This window comes from Salvelinus fontinalis, chromosome 30, assembly GCF_029448725.1.
Source record: "Salvelinus fontinalis isolate EN_2023a chromosome 30, ASM2944872v1, whole genome shotgun sequence".
NCBI lineage: Eukaryota > Metazoa > Chordata > Actinopteri > Salmoniformes > Salmonidae > Salvelinus > Salvelinus fontinalis.
Window position 1 is genome coordinate 27,284,730 of NC_074694.1, and position 22,249 is coordinate 27,306,978.

Here is a 22,249-nt window from a genome sequence, read left to right on the forward strand (position 1 = left end):
AGGCTCAGTCACGTTTGGGCTTCCCCTGCGATGGGGGTAGGCTCACTATCGTCACGGGTAGCGGTAAATCACTTACCAGGGACTTTGTTTTATGAGAATATTAGGTTTTGATTCTTCAAATCTCCAGTGTCAGTACTACTCTACATGTTATGTCTTTGCAGTGGGGCAGACACAGCTGTTGGTGCCTGATAGAGGTTGAGGAAGTGTTAACGACTGATGAATGTTGAAGAGCCACCTCCCTGTGAGGCTGTTTTACTGAACAGCCACCTGCTGGAGTTTTCACACATTCCCAGGTGGCCATGCTCTACTGTAGCCTATTATGTACAGTAACTGGATAATGGCCGTTGGCCTGGAAACAGTACAGCGTAATGTTTCCTGCTGGTTCAACACCTACTAGCTCTGGAGAGAAACATATCGATAAAGAGCTTGAACTGACCTTGACACATTTACCCTTACATGAAACTTTGGGGAATGATGATTTACAGTATCGCCACTATCCCTAATAATACATCTACTTCATTGCTCACATGTGGGGCTCATTGTTGATATCTGCCTCAGGCCCTATCTGAAGCGATCTGTGTCACTGTGGGCCTGCTACTGAGCACGTGCAAGCCTATGGCTGGAGTTGTAGAGCTCCTCTGAGCACCAATGACGTGAGCCGGTTTCCTCAGGATAGACGACAGCAGGCCTCTCAGCCAGGGGAGTTGAATAACGACAAAAACATCCTCTCCCTCCATACCTGCCCCCGGCCGCGGCCTTGTCCCCTTCCATGCTCCGATGCTTGTTTGCAGGAAGGCCAGGTTTCCTGTGTGATGGAGGAAAGGGGGATGGGGGGGATGAGGGAGAGGGGAAGAGGGATGGGTGGTAGGGCTAGCACACGTAGAGACTGAACAGATGGACTTTATGTTTTAGCTGTGTGTGGATGTTGGCGTTCTATGTAGTTTCCTGTGCAGGTGAAGCTTGTTGATATCCATGAAGACAATACACAGTAGTAGTGGAGGTAGAGGAGGAAAGACAATGGGACTAAGGAGCAGAGCAGCCTCCTTCTACATGGAGAACCATAGTGGTGAGTAGGAGGAAAATTATATATTTTTGTGATTGGGATTTTGTGTTTGTCATTGCTGTCCTGTTTTGCATTGTGCTGGTTGATAGAGCTTACTGTATCCACTTTGCCAGATATGATGTCATGTTGAGACCTGACAAGACTGAATTGTTTGGGTTTGTAAAATGTCTTGTTGATCTATCAAAAGGGAATTATAAACTGGGTAGTTCGAGCCCTGAACGCTGGTTGGCTGACAGCCGTGGTATATCAGACCGTATACCACGGGTACGACAAAACGTTTCTTTTAACTGTTCTAATTATGTTGGCAACCAGTTCATAATAGCAATAAGGCACCTCTGGGGGTTTGTGATATATTGTCAATATACCACGTCTAAGAGCTGTGTCCTGGCACTCTGTGTTGCGTCATACCGAAGAACATCCCTTAGCTGTGGTATATTGTCTATATACCACACCCCCCCGGGCCTTATTGATTAATTATATTATGGGGTAAAAATGTCTATACAATTATTTTGTGTAAAAACTTGTCCATGTATCCTCCTGGGGGATCTGCACTCCATCATTAGAGCTGAGTCTAACTGCTAACTATGGAAACACTAAAACACACACTGACACACTGGTGAGTTCAGTGGAAAGTAAAGCACACGCACAGGTGTACTATCTTAATTTGACCAGTTTCTCAAAGCAGAAAAAGAATCCAGCAGCAACAGGAAATGTTAGTTATTATTTGAAAATGTTTGTAGGGGTTGATACATTTTTTATTAGCGTAAATCAAGTCTGACATTTTAAAGTGAAAATTACGAACTTCAGAAGCCTTTTTAAACCTTGAATACACAATATTTTGCACTTCCTGCTCAGCAGGAAAATTTGCTGTGACAACAGATTAATCAAACAGAGTGATTGCAAAACACATTAGCCTCCTGAGGGATCTCCCCCAGATCCCTGGACCATGATTACCACATAGTTTATTTATATATTTTTTGCCCTTTTTCTCCCCACGACCCTGCCAAGCTGCGCTGCTTCTTGACACACTGCTCGCTTAACCCGGAAGCCAGCCGCACCAATGTGTCGGAGGAAACACCGTACAACTGGCAACCGTGTCAGCGTGCATGAACCCGGCTCGCCACAGGAGTCGCTATATGGGATGGGACAAGGATGTCTCGGCCAGCCAAACCCTCCCCTAACCCGGACGATGCTGGGCCAATTTTACGCCGCCTCATGGTCTCCCGGTCACAGCCGGCTACAACACAGCCTGGGATCGAACCTGGATCTGTAGGGCCTTAGACCGCCCCACCACATTGTTGCCTGGCTGGGATTGTTTGGTGCTATTTTGGTGTGGTGAGAGCTGAGTCATTTTGGCATAGCTGACAGACATGGGGACGGTCTCTCAGCTGCCAAGCCAACCAGGTGGTGGCAGCGTTCTCTTCTCACTCCCAGAGTAAGAGGAGAGAGAGAGAGCCTGCTGACCTGCTGGGTTTGGGCTTTTTGCTGGCTTTCTTTATCTGGCTTTTTATCCATTGGTCCCACTGCATCGAGCAGGCTAAATGAAGTGCATCTTAAGTATCTGAAAGAAAACAAATCCTGTTTTGACTTGAGTTTTTGCACATTTCAGGGTGAGGTCTGCTCAGGTCTGATTCTGTATGCTGTTTATGGACAACGTTTCTACCACTGATAAGGTCTTTGGGAAGTCACAGGGAGTATATCTGGGGCTCTGCTGCTGAGCTATTCAGCCTACTGTACTCCTCTCACACTCAGACACAGAGATCTGCAGCCTGCCCGGGCTCGCTCGCTCAGCCCACTAACTGGCTGCTATGGGTATGGGCTTTGGATCTACCTGCCATTGTCATCGGGTAATTACTGTGGACTGCATGTGGAGGTTTTTAATGTTTTAAACATTTGCCCCCTCGAGAGAATAGTGATACAGAGAGAGAGAGAGAGAGAGAGAGAGAGAGAGAGAGAGAGAGAGAGAGAGAGAGAGAGAGAGAGAGAGAGAGAGAGAGAGAGAGAGAGAGAGAGAGAGAGAGAGAGAGAGACTGCTTGAACATCCATCCTGGGGAAAGCGATTGCTCCTCTTCTTCCCTGGGCTCAGTTACATCTCTGTCTATTTCCATCGGACCAGCTGTGGTGGGGGACATACCGATACCGTTCTCAGATTCATCTCGACCCCCCCAATCCCATCACCCCACTTCTCCTCGCAAGGCCTCTCCCTCCTCAAGCAGTTTTATTTCGCTCTCCTGACGCTTTGACATCAATCACTCAAGATTTAAGTGTGTGTGTGTGTGCGTGCGTGTGTGCATGCGTACATGCCTGTCTGCGTGTGCGTGCGTGCATGTGTGTGTGCGTGAGTGAGTGCGTGTTGAAGGGAGCCCTGTAGTAACCCTGTGCCACTTCTCGCAGCTATAAATCCTCAGCAACCAAAGGAACACAAGACAGAGTGTTCTATCTGATTGCTGCTCACGTTCTGATCACTGCTCACGTTACTCCTTACTCCAGCCTAACTTACTGCCAGGCTGGCTGAGTACCCTGTCCCCTCCACAACAACAACCTAAGAACCTTCCCTCACACTCATTCTGCAGTCTGCATGTGAGCCAAGGGTAGGCTACCCACTGGGTTTGGGAGGATAAACACAGCAGAACATAGTTTTGCCCAGGGATGAAAATTACCAGACATTTATAGGAGTAATATTATGTGGAGGATGTTATCAGGTGGGTTGAGTAAATAAGCAAATAAAATGAACGTGCACACTGTTACGTATCCCCAATGACCTTTATTAAATGGACAATGTTTCAACCAACTCTCCGTCCCAGTTAAAGACCCCCCTTGGCTGCGACCCAGGCTTAGTTGAGTCAGGTGTGGTTGATTTGGCACAAAAGCATGTACCATGTGTGGCTCCCAAGTCCCGAGGACCGGGATTGAACAGCCCTGGGTTAGAGGGGACATTTGGCCAGTTGTATCTCAAGGGGCCGGAGAGAGACTTCCCCACACACATCACCCTCTGCTGGTGTGATTTCACCAGGCCATTAAATAGGCCTCTGTTAGCTAGTCTACTGTAACTGCCTGAGATGGTTGTTAAGCCATTGTATATCAGGTTTCCCTTCTACACCCACATCAGCAGGTGCAGCGCTCTTTATCTCCCAGTTTCTCTTCATTTCTCTTTCTCTCACTTGCTCTCTCCCCCCTCTCCCACCTCTCACTTTTTTATCCTTTCTCTCCCTCTTTCCTTCTCTCCTGACTCTCTCGCTTCCCCTCCACCCTTCTGTTCTAAGGAGTGTTAGAAAATGGTTGGTCTTTCTCTTGTGTTACTTTCTGGATAGGAAAGGGGCCGTGGGGTGGAATGTAATGTGCACTTCTCAAGCTCCAGGACCCCTTAAAGAGTTAAGAGATTTGGGTTAGACAGGTTTGTTCAAATCAACAGGGATCTTTGCTTCCACCATCTTGCACTGTGCTGTAGCTTATTTCATGTACGGGTTTAAATTCAAACTTGTCTTTTAATCTCTGTGCTTTAGCCATTGATAGAAGCAGCAAACCATATGGTAAAAAATTGTTGACATGAATTAAACTGCAATTATTTTAATCATAAGTAAGTTAGCCTGCAACAAGTGTCATGTTAGCTATTTATTAAATGTGAAAATCTATTTTGGCATATGTAGCCTCTACCCTTCACCGTCCGTCTCTCTCTGTCCCTCCATCTTCTGTTTCCTGTCTATTTAATTCGTAACCAGGGATAACCCTGACTCATTACATTTTGGACTGAAATATAGTTGCACCATGCAACTGGAGTAGTACCCCCCCCGAGCTGTAATAGGGCCATTCTGATGCCAGTTGGCTTAGAGCATGAGTGACAGTCTCTCTCTGTCCGGTGGTGGGTGAGTGAAGGGTGGGGTTCCCCAGCACCCCTTGGAGGAGGTTGGGATGGGGCGAGGGTGTGAGGGATAGGAGAAGCACAGAGCAGAGCTGAGGGTTTAAATTAGAACATCGCTGGCCAGTCCTCGGAAACCACGAAAACAATTTCATTTGATATAGCTCTCCAGTTAGGGAATGTGTTTGCCAATTTGTCAATCATTAGATTCTCAGGCTACTGTATGTACGCTGTGTCCTCTCCCTCCAGACCAGCTGTCCCAGTGGGACTGTTTTAGTATCTGATAGTGGTTGGGGTTGAGTGTGGCTGGCTGAATGATCACTGTGCACCATCCAAGAGTTCTACAGCTGTCCGTCTTGGATTATGATTGCGTGTGTGTGTGTGTGCAGGTCAGAGGTGACAATCTAGCTTTTCAACACTTTCCCAACAGTCCTTTGCCTCTCAGCGTCGCCAGCAAATTTCTCAGTGATTGTGTGTTCTGCGGCTCAGTGCTAGCTTCATGTTATTGCTGAAATATCAGTTTGCTCTAAGCGGGTCTCCTGCTTCTGTTACAGTACTGTATGAGTTGCATTCACGTGTTCGTATGTGTACCTTTATATGGGACCGTCACAGGCTTCAATGGGTTTCTTGTTATCACATTAGGATAGTTTCAGTTTACTTTCTACAGTCAGTATGCTCACTTTTATAGACTCAAACAATGTTTTGAGTATCACCGTAGTAATATATACTGTAACCATTTTAATGATTCATTTTTTACAAGTATTAGTGAAATTCCAAAAACGAGGTTGTACAGATTGATGATGTAATGACAGGCCTAGGTGTGCCAGTGCTTGTCTTGACTAACCCCTCACCCCCTTACACTCCCCACCCACCGCTCTACCCACCTCCCAGCCCCCTACACACCTCACGACCCCCAACACTCTACGAACCCGAACCCTCCAATCCCCCTCTTTCTCCCCAGAGACCAAACTAACAGTTCACAGTCCAGCCTAGCGTTGTGTTAACAGTCAATTAACTACCTAATAAATCCCTAATAAACCCCTTCACCAACATTCTACAGAGTAGGACAAATCAAGTCTGACATTTTAAAGTGGAAATTACAAACATTAGAAGCCTTTTTAAACCTTGTATACAAGATTGCATTTTACTACTGTGCAGGAGAATTAAGATCCCACACCTATATATACCAAAAGTCCAGGGCAAATTAACCTTACAGTATAGATATAGACAGTATAGGTATAGACAGCTATATCTATAATTTGTGTTCCTGTTCAAGCTGGGTCATTTGAGCTCCTAATCTCTTCTCCTCGCCATGGTAACAACCCAGAACCCAGGCAGAGAGAGGCAGGTGGGAGAGCTGCCAGACTGACATGGCACTTTTATTTTTAAATCGCCGTGACACAGCAGCAGAGCCACATCATCTATTAGACATGCATGACCCTATAAGGTCTACTTCCATCCACTACACACACTGGCTGAGTGAAACGAGCTCTTCTGGAGGGAGGGGTTCTCTTCTCTGCCTCCTAGTGGTAGGATACTGTCACGACATGGGTTTATCTGCCTTCTAATGGTAGGATACTGTCATGACATGGGTTTATCTGCCTTCTAGTGGAAGGATACTGTCATGACATGGGTTTATCTGCCTTCTAGTGGAAGGATACTGTCACAACATGGGTTTATCTGCCTTCTAGTGGTAGAATTCTGTCACAACATGAGTTTTGAAGTTCACTGATTTACATTTACATTTTAGTCATCTTATCCAGAGCGACTCACAGGAGCTGTTAGGGTTAAGTGCCTTGCTCAAGGGCACGTCAACAGGCGAATATATTGATAAAAGTCACCTTGTCCGAGAGAGATTTGCGTGGTTATGAAAACGTCACACCAGGGTAAGTCTACACAAAACACAGCCCTTATTTTAAGTGTTTCTAAAATCCCCTATGGGAAAAATGAATGGTGGAAAAATGATTGGAACCATTTCCCTGTTTGAACGCTAGGTTTTATGGGTATTATGACGCATACTGTGGTACTCTATTGTGTGTAGGTTAGTGAGACAAAATCTCCATTTAATCCATTTTAAATTCATGCTGTAACACAACAAAATGTGTAATAGTGTGTGAATACTTTCTGAAGGCACTGTACTCACTGTATATGTGTTCAATTCTACTTAGTGTTTACTCCTATTTAGGGATGTGTTCAGGGTATCTACATTTAGACTTTATGTTGAGGGGTGGAGGTACCATTACAGGTTACTGGACTGTATACTGCAGTATAGAGTTCCTTACCCCAGTAAACCGTGTTCTGCCCGTACAGGGAAATGAACATGGATGAATAAATTAGGCTAAGTTGGCTCCACTCAATACTTGTTTAAGCACGCATGCAAGCGCACACAACGCACACACACACTTGAGGCACATACACACTTGATGCGCACATACTTGCCCAAAATGGTAATGCATTATTGGCATCAGTCTTGCTAGTTCAGCCATGTCCAGGTCTCAACTGGGGAAGAGCAGGAGTACTGGTGTCAACAGAGGCTCATAAATACATTATCAGCTCTCTGAAATGTATCTTAGATTTATGTCATCATATTATAGGAACGCTTGTCAGCAAACGCTCTAAAGACCCAATAATCTGCTACTAAGATACTAAGATACTAAGATACTAAGATACTAAGATACTACTGGCATGACACAATAAGCTGACATGTTTACCACTTTGACTGTTGTTGTTTCAGTGTCTAGTTTCACCCTAACCCCCAAAACGCCAGAATGAGAAGTGAGACGCTATCCTCCGGGCGTGTCCAAATAAAGGCTGTAGACAGGGCTGCTAGGGCCCTGGGTGGTGGAGAGATCATTTCACAGGTTTACCCAGAGTGCAATGTTGCATGGTCTGGACGGTTAGAGAGCAGAGCGTCATGTGTCGCCCGCCTTGCTTGGGCGTCACTGCCACTGCTCAGAATAAGCCCAGTGCGCTCCAATTACCCTCCTCTCACGGATTGTTTGGTGTCACTTGTCGTCTGTTGGCTGGATATGATGATTCTGTGCCTCTGGTGTAAAATGATAGTTACGCAGCCCCCCCCCCCCCCCCCCCCCCCCCCGGCCTACGAATGCGGGTGTGATACAACTAAATTGGTGTGGCAAACTCACAGCCAACCCAATCAGAAAAGAAAGGCGACCCCCCTCCCTCCCCTTTTTCGGGTAGTGCTAGGCACGGGTAGATCTACTATTGGTACTCTCTGTCCCTGACTCCGCCCACTAGGGTCTGCACATGGACAAGTGTCCCAGGCCGTTGCATTGCATTGTGGAACTGGTGCATTGCATTTCTTTGGACTGTCATCAAGTGGCCGTTAATGTTGAAGACCTGGGAAGAGGAGAGGTAGATATAGACTTGTTATTACCCTGGCTAGGGGTATTAATAGCAGGTGGGGCAGTGGAGAAGGGATATTCTATGCTTTGCCCCAGTTAGAAAAACAACAATAAATTAGGGAATGGAACTGCCCCACCATATCCCTACAGTTGAAATCTGAGCAAAGGTGGATGCCGCTTTCAATGTGGCCCATCAGAGTCAAAGATACTGTAATTAATGAATGAAGCGGATGACGTTGTAGATCTATGTCAAGAGGTAGCAGAACTATCTGATGCTGAGTAAATAGATTGACTACAGCACAAATAGTTTAGACCACATTTGAACTTGTTTTTCAACCCTGGCCTAAATCATATGCACAATGCTGCTAAGTTCAGTGGACCTAACAGAAGGACCAGGGTTTGCAGGCTAGGTGACATGATGCCTGGACTATACAGAAAGTGGGAGGGAGGAAGGGAGCAAGGGAGCAAGGGAGGATGGGATAAAAGAAAAGAGGGGGGTGCCCCTTAAACACACAGGGGCCAGGGTGAAATGCAAGCACCTTCCTCCATTTGAGTTAATCACCATCTGTCTATCTCTCTCCATCTTTCCTCCACTCCTCTCTTCACTCCATCCCTTCCTTCTTTTTCAGACTCGGGACAGGGAGGACCTGAAAGACAAGTGTGCGTGTGTCTCCCTGGGAACAATATCCTGATGCTGCATGAGTGTGTCAAGTGGAACTCCAGCATCAGTGATTTTGTTGCCAGGGGGAGGACAGTAGCAACCGGACCTTACAACTTCAGAAACAGTGTGGGAAATATACTGTGAAAATTGCTGAATAATATTTTCAGTCAATTAACCCCGTATTTCTTCTTTCAGGAGATTGTAGTAATTGAATGGAATCTGTACATAGACCTGTGGTTGGACATTTATTATGTCACATCAAATAAACTTGAAACTTGTAAGATGTGTCAATGAGATATTTAAACAGTTATCACTAGCTGACCTCCGCCCAGTACCTTTGAATGAACATTAGACAATGTCACTAGCCGGCGACCGCCCAGTATTTTACCCTGCACCTTAGAGACCGCTGCCCTATGTACATAGTCATTGAACACTTGTCATTTTAATCATGTTTACATACTGTTTTACCCACTTTATATGTATATACTGTATTGTAGTCATGGATCATTCTATATAAATACTGCCGAACACACCTTTTATATTCATATATTGTCCATACTGTTTAGACAAACCATTCACATACATACAGTACCGGTCAAAAGTTTTAGAACACTTACTAATCTAATTAACAGCATTCCAAGTGTAATATGTACATATTTACACCAGATGCATTTACACAATATATACTAAGAATGATATGTATATCAGTAGATATATTACAATGAGCTATGTTGAGAATACAGTATTGAAGTACACAGTACAAAACCCCATGGCATAATGGATAGAATTGCATGAAATTAGCTTCCTGACCAGAGACCTGAATATAAATACATACACTACCGGTCAAAGGTTTTAGAACACCTACTCATTCAAGGGTTTTTCTTAATTTTGACTATTTTCTACATTGCAGAATAATAGTGAAGACATCAGAACTATGAAATAACACATAAGAGAATGCCAAGAGTGTGCAAAGCTGTCATCAAGGCAAAGGGTGGTTATTTGAATAATCTCAAATATAAAATATATTGTGATTTCTTTCACACTTTTTTGGTTACTACATGATTCCATATGTGTTATTTCATAGTTTTGATGTCTTCACTATTATTCTGCAATGTAGAAAATAGTAAAAATAAAGAAAAAGCCTTGAATGAGTAGGTGTTCTAAAACCTTTGACCGGTAGTGTATGTGTTTATATTCAGGTCTCTGGTCAGGAAGCTAATTTCATGCAATTCTATCCATTATGCCATGGGGTTTTGTACTGTGTACTTAAATACTGTATTCTCAACATAGCTCATTGTAATATATCTACTGATATACAAATCATTCTTAGTATATATTGTGTAAATGCATCTGGTGTAAATATGTACAGATTACACTTGGAATGCTGTTAATTAGATTCGATCTGACATTTCTTGATTTCGTGTAGGATTTATTTATTTATTATTATTTGGTGTTTGACATTTTACTGCACTGTTAGTAGCTAGTAACATAAGCACTTCGCTCTGCTCAACTGTGTATGCGACCAATAACCTTTGATTTGTGTGTGACATGTCTTTGACATCGACTGTCTGCTATTATCAACGTAACCACTAGAGGGCATTCATGCCCGCATAGGCTTGTGATAATATGCCGTGGTGAAAGTCCTAAAGATAGCAAGGTTGCACAGCCTGTACATCCTTCTTTCTTCCAAACCCTCTTGCAAACTTTCAGTTTCTGATTTTGAGCCAAAATTGTCAAAGCATTTTGTCTGTAAAGCTTCAGGGTAAGTGTGTGTGAGTATTGTCCTCTTACGGTCTCTCACTGAGGAGAATCTGTTACATTATTTATTTATTTTATTAACCTTTATTTAAGTAGGCAACATTAGCCAGGCTTTTAATCGATTTGCCTGTTCCGCTCTGCTCCTGGTCAAGCCCATGGGACTGACTACTGTACACGTGAGCTCTTTGTCCTCTCCTCAATGTTCACCTCTATCTGACTTTGGTATTTTCATTTCTCTCTCTCTCTCTCTCTCTCTCTCTCTCTCTCTCTCTCTCTCTCTCTCTCTCTCTCTCTCTCTCTCTCTCTCTCTCTCTCTCTCTCTCTCTATCTCTATCTCTCTCTCCTCTTTCTCTCTCTCTCTCTCACTCTCTCTCTCTCTCTCTTTCTCTCTCACTCTCTCTCTCTCTCTCTCCCTCTCTCTCGCTCTGTCGCTTTTCCTTTTTCTTATCTCTCTCTCTCTCCTCTTTCTCTCTCTCTCTCTCTCTCTCCTTCTCTCTCTCTGTCGCTTTTCCTTTTTCTTATCTCTCTCGTCCTCATTTCTCTTACACTGTCTCTCTTGCTTTTCTTCTTATTTCTCCTAATTTCCTATTTTATCTATTTTCTCCAGGGACTCGGTTCTGGATTACTTCTCTTGTCGTACTGATCCGCTGATCTGACCATTTGCTGTAGAATGGGACCCTCAAACCACAAGGTACAGTAGTATTCTGACCTTCTCTCTCTTAAGTCAATTTTCTCTTGAAATTTGCATTGATAGTGTAAGATAGGACTGTGTGTCAGGAAGTTGCATCAGAAATTTGTACTGTTCTGTAGTTGAGGGCATCATGATGTAGCAACATGTAAAATGACATTTGTTTATCTTCACTTGACAGACTTCACTGAAGAGACTGAGTTAGCTGTCCAGTCTTTGGATGGACCCTCATCTTATTGGCTACCCCTTATTGGCTACCCGAATGGGTGTGGTCGTAGTGGAGCAAACTGATGAGAGCGACCAATGGTATGTTCCTGTAACTTCTACTACAGTGTCAATGGTTTTTGACCATTGCTTTACAGTTTGCATTGTCTTGTTAAATCTTCAGCTCATAATCCTCTTTATTTTATAGTACTCTCTCTTTGTGTGTGTTTGTGTGCAGTGGTGTAAAGTACTTAAGTAAAAATACTTTAAAGTACTACTTAAATCGTTTTTTGGAGGTATCTGTAGTTTACTTTACTATTAAAAAAAATACTACTTTCACTTTTACTTCACTACATTCCTAAAGGAAATAATGTACTTTTACTTCATACATTTTCCTAGAAATGTCCTCGTTACATTTTGAATGAGGATTTCTGAGTGTTTGAGTGAGCCCCTGTCTATTCGTAAAGAAAAAAAAAGTCTGGTTTTCTATTTATACTTTTAGTTTTGATACTGAAGTATATTTCTCAAGTAGTATTTTACTGGCTGACTTTGTAACGGTAGTCCTCCTCCTCTTCAACCGAAAAGGAGGAGTAGTGATGGAACCAAGGCGCAGCGGGTTGTGAACACATCATTTATTTAAAGACAAGACGAAAAAACACGAACTTCACTATAACTAACAAAACAACAAACGGAGTAGACAGACCTGGACAACGAACTTACATTAAACACGAAGAACGCACGAACAGGGAAAATAGACTACACAAAATGACAATGTACAAAAACAAACCGAACAGTCCCGTATGGCGCGACAAACACTGACACAGGAGACAACCACCCACAACGAACACTGTGAAACAACCTACCTAAATATGACTCTCAATTAGAGGAACGCCAAACACTTGCCTCTAATTAAGAGCCATACCAGGCAACCCTAAACCAACATAGAAACAGACAACATAGAATGCCCACCCAAACTCACGTCCTGACCAACTAACACATACAACAAACTAACAGAAATAGGTCAGGAACGTGACAGACTTTCACTTTTACTTGAATAACTTTCTATTAAGGAATCTATACTTTTACTCAAGTATGACAACTGGGTACTTTGTCCACTACTGTTCGTGCAAGTGAGTGCTTGTGTATTTGTGTCTGTGTGCGCATGTATGTGTTTAAACTGTGTCTTTTTGTATGTAGGACATTGGTAGCGGTTACGCAGTGAGGTGCTAATCCAGGTGATAAAGGAGACACAGATTAGAGCCCTGTGTGTGTGTGTGTGTGTGTGTGTGTGTGTGTGTGTGTGTGTGTGTGTGTGTGTGTGTGTGTGTGTGCGCGCGCACATGCGTGTGAATGTGAGAGAGAGAGAGAGAGAGAGAGAGAGAGGGGAGGGGGCAAGAGCGTGTGTATGCATCTCCTGGGCTGTGTGTCTGCCTCTTGCGTTCGTTCGTCATAGCGCTCAGTGAGTCAGCATCTCTTTTCCCTTGCCTGAGTCACTCATTTAACGGTTGCCCGGTGACCGCAGAACGGAAAAAGGTTCCTATTGCGTGCTCACCTGCGAAGACAGCCACCAATATTTATTCAGGCCCTGCAGTGAGTGGCCAGGAGAAAATAATAGACATACATTCTCCAATGATTGCCTTGGTGCCATGTCATTGTATGGAGAGGAGCCGCTTAGTAATGAGTTTTTGCACTTCCTGTTTTGGAAGGAGATATACTGTCGCTAGCACTCTGGGGCACACAATGTGAAAGGAGACGATGGACGTCTCAGTAGATGTTTATTTATTTGTATAAAATACCAAGTTGTATGTTGAAGAATAACATAAAATTAACTGCATTTTATGTGAAAGAATCATATTTTTCTCCATGCAGGTATGAAGACTTCCAGTGCTGGCTCTCATCAGGTGAACGGGCCCCCCAGGCCAGCCCCGTCACCCCCCACCGCAACCCTGTGACTCCCCAGCCCGGCCCTGTGTCATCAGAAGGGGACGAACCTGGACACGGGAGGAAGGTGTCTTTCTTTGATGATGTCACTGTCTATGTGTTTGATCAGGTAACTGCATCTATCATACAGATAATTGGTATTTTACATCAGAGTCATGTTTTTATGCCTACAGTATCAACATCATTTCATTTTGAACACGCTCCATAGGAGAGTCCCACCAGGGAGCTACAAAGTCACTGGCCAGAGACCAACAGCAAAGAGACCAAGGGTCAATCTCCAATACCAATTTACAGACACACACCTGAGACCAATGATCAATCCCCAATCCTGCCCTGCAGCTGTGTCAACCATCTACCTCACATGGCAACCTCAGGGGTCTGCTTAGAGGACAATGGTATGTCTTTATCTCTCTTTCCTGATGGTGATCTCTCTATCTGTCTGATGACATATCTATCTGATGGTGGTTGTGTTTACGCTGCCCTACAGGTCTTGGTTTAGAATGGGAGGATGACTTCTCCTTCTTGGACAGCTCCCACAAAACCAAGATGGCCGATCACCATCTTATAATATCAGAATCCAGTATATCTTCCGCATCCCCCCACCAGACCTCCACATCCTCACACCAGAGGTGGAGTTGTCCATCCACCCATGCCTGCTCACAGTTGAGACCTTCTAGTCTGGTCCTCACCCACGTCACTGATGCTGACCTGGAGCAGTGAGGCAAGTGATTGGCTGCACACTTGTTTTTCTGTCACCCAGAGAGCCTTGGGCTCATGGAAAAAATTACTTACCCCCCCCCCCCCTCATTTCTCTCCACTCCACTCCTCTCCCCTTCCCTTATATGATTCATTATTTAATGGATTTCTAGCTGGAGAGTTTTTTCTTCTTCTCTCCAACAGTTCCAAACCACCTGTCGGTTGGTTACACTGATATCACAAAGCTCTGTGACAGTACATTGTCTGACTCAATAAGCCTGGGCTGTGTAGTAGCTAACAGCACAGCTGGCCACAGTGAAAGCAATAGATATCAGATCTGTGGCTCTGGCTGGAGTTGAAAGCATGTTATCTTCTTCTCAGTCAACATAAAGGCCTATTGTTCAGCCCAGTCAACAGACGTCTAGTTTTACTACTGTCTTATCAATGCCGCCGGTCATGCTCTCGTGCCACATTCAGCCTCAGGCCAAACGAAAGTGAAAAGGCTATTCCATAGGTTTCTAAGACACAGTGACTTCATCATTACACAATGTAGTAAGTGATGTAGTAAATAGATAATATTGATCTGTTTTTATTCTTTTATAATAAGAAAAAGCAAGGTTTGTGTAGACTCTAAACAGAGAGGTGTGATGAAAAGGGAAAGATGAAGGGAAGGAGAGAAGGAAAGGAAATGGAAGAGAGAGGGGGAAAGAAAAGGAGAGGGCCCTTTATTTGTCTAGCTATTTCAGGGGGTGTCCTTGAGTCGATCTGTGGGCTGCGGACGGCTCTATGGCCAGTGTAGGTGGAGGACAAGACAGGATGGCACTCACCTCTGATCCGCATGTTCATGCTTGGATGTCGGCATCCGTGTGCCTGTGTGTGCGTGTGTTACAGTATTTGGTCCAGCTTGTAAGACCTGAGTTTGCTTGACTTATTTGAATGTATACCCAGTAGTTATTAGTTATCAGAGCCCGTGGGTAAACTAAATACATATGGTTGTCCTGAGGAGAAACTGAACAAACGGAAAGAAATGTTCCACAGAACCTGAAGGGTGGTTTGGTTGATTAGAAGAAACCTGGCAGGACCAGTACTAGTGTTCACACACATATACGCATACACACACACACACACACACACACACACACACACACACACACACACACACACACACACACACACACACACACACACACACACACACACACACACACACACACACACACACACACACACACACACACACACACACATACTCAAGGACTTCACCGCTGCACATTTTGCTGCTGGGAGCTGCTCACCTGTGTCTGACATTCTCTTTAGATACCGGTAGAAATGTTTTTGGAACCATAACACTATATCATACAGAAGTCTGTCTTTCTTGTGTTTTAGCCCAGTATCCGCCACTGGGGATGAGGTCTAACAGCGTGTTTGCTGAAGGAAGACAATGTGATGGAAGACAAATCTCCAAATAAACAGAAGAACAGAAGAGCTCAACAGTGGGACCTTGCTGTTTCACCACTAGTAAACGTGGTTACAATGGTTACTCCCTTTACATTCTATGGGCCCGACTAGGGGTCCAACTGCAGGGGTGATAAACCATCCCTTTTCAGGCTACTGTACTACCAAGAGTCAGTTGTTTACCTTTCAGGGCTGTGCCTGTCTCCCAATAAGGATTAGCCTATGACACATTAACAATAACAGATGGGTCTGATGATCAGAACATAGCAATGGTGACCTGATAATCCCACATTGAATAAATGTGTCCCAACAATGGAAATCTCTTGATACACTCATAAAGTATTTGACAGCCTGCATATTTAAAATGTAAGAACATTTATTAGGTTTTTCATCAGCTAACTACTGTACTGATCAGAGCTTGATGTTGAAAATAAAATAAAATATTTCTACAGTTGTCATTTTATTTGTTTCCCCTTGCCTATTGTGAAGCGTATCTCAGTGATAAGTAATACCACACACACACACACACACACACACACACACACACACACACACACACACACACACACACACACACACACACACACACACACACACACACACACACACACACACACACACACACACACACACACACACACACACAGACAGACATGTATCACAAAATTCTGTATTCAAATAGAAGAAGAAAATAGATGAACCAACATAAAAATCTTATAAAATCCCCACTGTGAAAATTGATGAGCGACAATTTTTTATTTTTTTTATTTTTTTGATGGGCTACTTGGAAGGATTCAGAAAATGAATGGGCGGGTGCAAGGAGTGGACTGATACATGTGGAAAGCCTCCAGTTGATTTTGACCAATGTCAAATAGTTGACCAATGTCGATAGTTTTAGCCCTGTTTATACTTGGTTCTAACATGCATCATTTGTTGGTCATGTCTGGATAGGATACAGCTTTTGTCAAATTGACCTCAAAGTAGATTTTTGGGGCGTTTTAGCTAACCCATTTCCTAATCTTAACCTGATTCTTCTAACCTGCTACGTTCATTCTCCTAACCTGCTGCATAGGTTCTACTAAACCTGCTACAAAAAGTAAATTGTGACAAAAGCTGTATCCCTTCTAGACAAAACCTAATTTGTCCTGATCTTATCCAAAATCTAATTGTGCCGACATTTTAAAGACAGGTGTAGACTTTTAAAGTACACATTTTAATATGATTGTCATTTAATCTTACTGACCACCTCTGGAGTGGTCTTTCAAATCATTTTCATAATTTGCATACAGGGAGAGACCCGGATATCTGGTCACAATGCAGACACAGTGGATGGACCCAGAGAGATACATTTTACTACCATGTGTAGATCAGAGGAGGCTGGTGGGAGGAGCTATAATGGCTGGAATAGAATAAATGGAATGTGTCAAACATGTAATTTCCATATATTTGATGTGTTTGATACTGTTCCCAACTACTCCATTCCAGCCATTACGATGAGCCCGTCCTCCTATAGCTCCTCCGACCAGCCTCCTCTGGTGTAGCTGCAAAGGCTTCAATGTGGGCACAATCAGAATGTTGATAAGACCAGAACAAATGAAGCATGTTAGCTTCATAGCCTCAGATGTAAACGAGGCGTTTGGCTACGCACGGGCACAGATGACCACGTCCGGAGTCTGAGCGCACTCCCATTGGCTAAGCGAGCGCAACGTGTACATTACAGCAGCGACAGGTACCTCACATGCGACAGTTATCTTTCATCCTTGGATCAGAACGACAGACGCTTCTTCCACTCAACCGAAACTTTAATTCGGAGGACATTATTGATGTTTCACGGTGAAAACTATTCTTCTACATACACAGGCATCTTACTTTCATTTTTAAAGGTAACTAAAATGTCAATTTGTTGTCTATTCCTTTTTCTCTTTATTGAAATCTAATGAAGTTGTAATAATTGAAGATGTTCACTGTTTTCTCAACTTGATGAAGGCTAACTATTTACTTTATGTAAATGATTGGTGAGCGTGGGAGAAAGAGAGTATGAGAGTGTTACAACATTTATACAGTAGGGGAGACCGGGGAACAAAGTAACAATGCTAATGCTTGGTTAGTGTCTCTACAAGTCTAAGAAGTTTTGTTTAAATCCAATTATTGACAAAGAATGGGTTTCGAGGCCCTAAAGCAAATATACTTGCCACCTCTCTTTTTAAAATTTGTATTATTGACTTGTAGAACATTCTCCATGCATCTAAACATACAATCAGGTTCAAAATGATTGGCACTCTTGAGAAAGATTAGCAAAAAAAGAATGTATGAAATAAATCATACAAATTCTCAGTTACAGTATATTGTATGCAAAAAAAAAAAAATTATATTATTTTATACTAATACAATTGCTCATAGAAATACTTTTTTAATGAACAAGTAATATATATTTTTCTAAAAAAGATTGACACCCATGTTTTCAATACCTCATCTTGCAAGGATGATGGACCTGAGCCTTTTTCTAATATGTTTTATGAGATTGGAGAACATAGTGTGAGGAATTTAAGACCTTTCCTCCATACAGAATCTTTCCAGATCCTTGATATCCTTTGTCTGCCCTTATGGACTGCCCTCTTCAATTCAAACCACAGGTTTGCAATGGGGTTCAAGTCCGGAGACTGAGATGGCAATTGCAAAATGTTGATTTTGTGGTCAATTAATCGTTTCTTTGTGGATTTTGATGGGTGCTTGGGGTTATTGTCTTGCTGGAAGATCCACTTGAGGCCAAGTTTCAGCCTCCTGGCAGAGCCAACCAGGTTTTTGGTTAACATGTCCTGGTACTGGGATCAGAACTAAGATAATAACTTCAGAAAAAAGGTAAAATGTATACTTTTAAATGCTAATATAAAATAGGCTTTATTATATTGATACACTGAGTTGTTGGTCAATATGACATGCCTTAAAAATGCACTGGAAATATTTGTTGTCAATTTAGGGCTAGATTCAATCAGTTCTGCCTTAACTTGCGATAACTGGCAACTGCATGTTTTTATTTAAGGGATGTCAGAGGTGTAATTGCGTTGGAGCTGTCAAATCAGGAGACAGCTCCCGGCGTAATACCTAACTCAGACATTGCCATTGGATGCGCCAAGTCGCATTAGTAATAATCCCAGCATTGTTGCAAGTTCGAACACTTTTTAATATATGTTGTAATCTACACTTCGATTAGGCTGATATACTTATTAATACTTATTATTTGTTGAATTTGCTGGTGTAGTATAGCAGAACAGCCACTTGCAATAAAAAACTTTGAGTCCTTGAAAGGTGCTATATAAGTCCCATGTATTATTATTAGTGTATTCACCTGTTACCATGGTACATGAATAGCATCTGATGAAACATAACAGTATAGACAGCTGGGGTTCAAACTGTAGAACCCAGTTCCTATATTTGAATATAAAAATGTATTTTATCAAACAAAACTATGCTACATTTTATCTCTGGGACCCTCAGGATGACAAATCAGAGCCACATTACTGAATGTAAGTACATTATTTACCTTCAGAGGTGAATGTATCAAACCAGTTGCCGTGATAAAAGTTTTTTTTGTGCACTCTCCTCAAATAGCATGGTATTTTCTCACTGTAATAGCTACTGTAAATTGGACAGTGCAGTTAGATTAACAAGAATTTAAGATTTCTGCCCTTATAAGACATGTCTATGTCCTGAAATGCTGTTACTTACAACGTCAATCTAGTCACATTGGCGCAGGTTAGCAACAACCACCCCGGTATAGGGACACCGATCCCGTAGATCCTTAAAGAGGTTTTTTAAATTATGAGATGGCATACACAGGGGAAAATCTCTCTACCAAACGTGTGCTGTTCTTTTCTGGCCCGTTTGTTATAAGAGAGTAACCTTGAGTCGGGTATTATCTGGAGCCTTGGGTAGCCTGCAGCAGGATAAGAGAGGTGGAGATTACACACCCAACATTATGGTGTTTTCACACACTGGCTGATTAGATAGATGCTGTGTTTCTTAAATCTTCATTTAAAACTGCGAATAGAAACAATGATAAAAGGGCCTTACTGTAAAATAACATATTATGCCGGTATTCCTCATCCTCACTCATCAATCTAAGCTTATACGTCAGGATACAGGATGTAAACGGTACAGTAAAATGCTTATGGATCATAAACAGCAGGATTAGTTCCATTAGCTAATTACAATGTAATTACAGTGTAATCAGCATTTATAACTTCATTGGGTTGTCAGTTTCTAGTGGTTTTTATGAGTAATAATAAAAACTCAAGTCTAAACCATGAGATTGGAAGGGGATAAAATGGTGCTCAAAAAGCCGGATATTCCAACTTGAGCGTTTAAACTCAACTGTAACACTGTAGCCTTCAGGGTAAAGGCCCTGCCCCCTGTTTGCTTATTTCTTCCATGACAAGCCCTTTCTATAACCAGTTGTTGTTTTTCTCATCTTTCAAAGCTTTTGGCAGTGTGAGGAAGAGGGGTAACTGAATCAGGCTGAAGGATGAAGTCTAAAGGGAAGGCCGCTAAGTCATCCAGAAAACCCTGGACTGGGCCAGACCCCGAACCAGAGACCAGTGACACCAGTGAACCAGGCTCTAGCGAACAGGAGGGCTCTGAGGCTTCGGTCCGTATCGGAGGCTCCTGGAGGGGGGTCTTGAGGGGCGGGGACCGCGAGCAAGGTAGAGGAGGAGGGGTTGCCACCCACAAGCCCCACAGACGCCGACGGTCTCACAACAGCAACAAAGAACGCAACGTCCGTCGGCTGGAGAGCAACGAGCGAGAGCGCCAGCGCATGCACAAACTTAACAACGCTTTCCAGGCCCTCAGAGAGGCCATCCCGCATGTCAAAATGGATAAGAAGCTCTCCAAGATCGAGACGCTGACGCTGGCCGAGAACTACATCAAGTCCCTGACCACCATCATCCTGGGGATGTCCAGCGCCCGCCTGCCCCCCGGGGAGACACCGACAGAGGCTAACGCTGCCAGACTGCTCCAGTGTTACCAGCAGCACCTGGAGGAGGATGGGGAGGAGAGCTTGTCTCAGTTCCTCACCCAGATTCACAGCTTTAGCCAGGAAAGCTAACAGCTAGCAGGTGCTAACTCAACAGCCAAAGGGTTGGAGCATCCATGCTTGACTTGGGGAGCGAATCTCAACTGACACCCTATCTCCCATATTGTGCACTGCTACTGTACTTATGACCGAAAGTAGTACACTGTATGGGGAAAGGGTGTCATCTGAGATGCAGCCTTATACTCCACCAAGCTAGTGAGCTATAGTGACATACCTGACATCACCATGCACTAAATGGAGCATACAAGAACTTAACTCAGTAACTCTATTAGACAGTGGTGGGAGGTGATTCTTAGCACCATACCCTTGACATTAATTCTAAGAGAACATAATGGTGGAGTATAAGTGAAGACAGACAGAGAGCATCCTCCCACTTGACTGGTTGGCTGAAGCAAAGCACCTGTGGACTTTGTCAGTCTAGACATAGGCCTAGCATGAATAGTGACAGACAGAATACCCAGAGGACCATGATAAAACATATCACTTGGATTCTGACTCTGATTGGTGGTGAGAACCAAGAGTGGACAGACTTCTGACCGACCAACGTCGAAGAACATTTCAGTGCCATTTTATTTAATCTGTTTCATTTTATTGTCTTTTATTTTCTTAAATTTTTCTAACTGCTGATTACTATAGTTAATTGGTCAAAAATGTAAAATAACTGATTGTCAAAATATAGTTCATTTTCTAACTAAAAACCAGCAAACACTGTGGCCCTCGGGGCCACAAGCTGTGCAGATAGGACAGGCCACACCTGCTGTAGATGAAGACTTGTTTTCAACCTTTTTTCAACCAATGTTTGTTTTCCCTGCTGAGCACTGCCTCTGGACACAACAGTCACATACAGGACAAGGATATGCTTACATAGACTGGTCCTACAGACTTTAGTCAAATACTGTACTCTTTAAGTAAGGAAAATAAAACATCATAATTTAAATCAAGTGCGAATCGTTATGACTGTAGATACATATATGTATACTGTATATAGGTGGGAAAAACAGTTTGAAGGGTTGAAGCAGGGAATTGAACCCATGCCTTCGGTGGGGAAGCCGGCAGTTACCACTAGACCCACAGGCTCTGCAGAGATATATATGTGTACATGTCAGAATTGATGTGTTGACCAAGTTCTCTATGACCCATCTCCAAACTGCAATGGTATTTTGTAAGTGTATTTACAGATCTGTAAAATGGTCCTTCCAATGGCAGGATAGTGGGTTCGATTCCCGGGATCACGTGTATGTAAAACGTATGCATGACTGCAAATCACTTTGGATAAACGCATCTGGGTTATTATATAAAAACAGTGGTGTGTGTGTGTGTGTAACAGGTGAATTTGATATTGAAGACATATTTATGTTGCTCTTACAATGTGTGTTTGAATTATATTGTAATATCTTTGTAGCCTGAGTTCTGAGTCTTGGATCATGAGAGTTTTGGATCATGAGAATAAAATAAATACAATAATCTTCC

At 43.1% G+C, this 22,249-nt stretch overlaps 2 protein-coding genes across 4 annotated transcripts; both read left to right on the forward strand.

Annotated features, from left to right (window-relative positions):
* Nucleotides 1–889: 889 nt before the first annotated feature.
* Nucleotides 890–16,150, forward strand: LOC129828919 (serine/threonine-protein kinase LMTK2-like). Of its 3 annotated transcripts, none has more exons than XM_055890231.1 (7): nt 891–1,066; nt 11,311–11,394; nt 11,573–11,697; nt 13,465–13,645; nt 13,745–13,931; nt 14,024–14,257; nt 15,619–16,150. In XM_055890231.1, exons 3-6 carry the CDS (start codon nt 11,612–11,614, stop codon nt 14,254–14,256), a joined length of 687 nt encoding a protein of 228 aa, XP_055746206.1. In that variant the 5' UTR covers nt 891–1,066; nt 11,311–11,394; nt 11,573–11,611; the 3' UTR covers nt 14,257; nt 15,619–16,150. The 3 variants fall into 3 exon arrangements, with proteins under 3 accessions (XP_055746209.1, XP_055746206.1, XP_055746208.1); XM_055890233.1 differs by lacking the exon at nt 891–1,066 and adding an exon at nt 10,296–10,879; XM_055890234.1 differs by lacking the exon at nt 14,024–14,257 and having other exon boundaries at nt 890–1,066.
* Nucleotides 16,151–17,399: 1,249 nt separating this feature from the next.
* Nucleotides 17,400–22,245, forward strand: bhlha15 (basic helix-loop-helix family, member a15). Its single transcript, XM_055890236.1, has 2 exons — nt 17,400–17,570; nt 20,165–22,245. Exon 2 carries the CDS (start codon nt 20,210–20,212, stop codon nt 20,789–20,791), a length of 582 nt encoding a protein of 193 aa, XP_055746211.1. The 5' UTR covers nt 17,400–17,570; nt 20,165–20,209; the 3' UTR covers nt 20,792–22,245.
* Nucleotides 22,246–22,249: the final 4 nt, after the last annotated feature.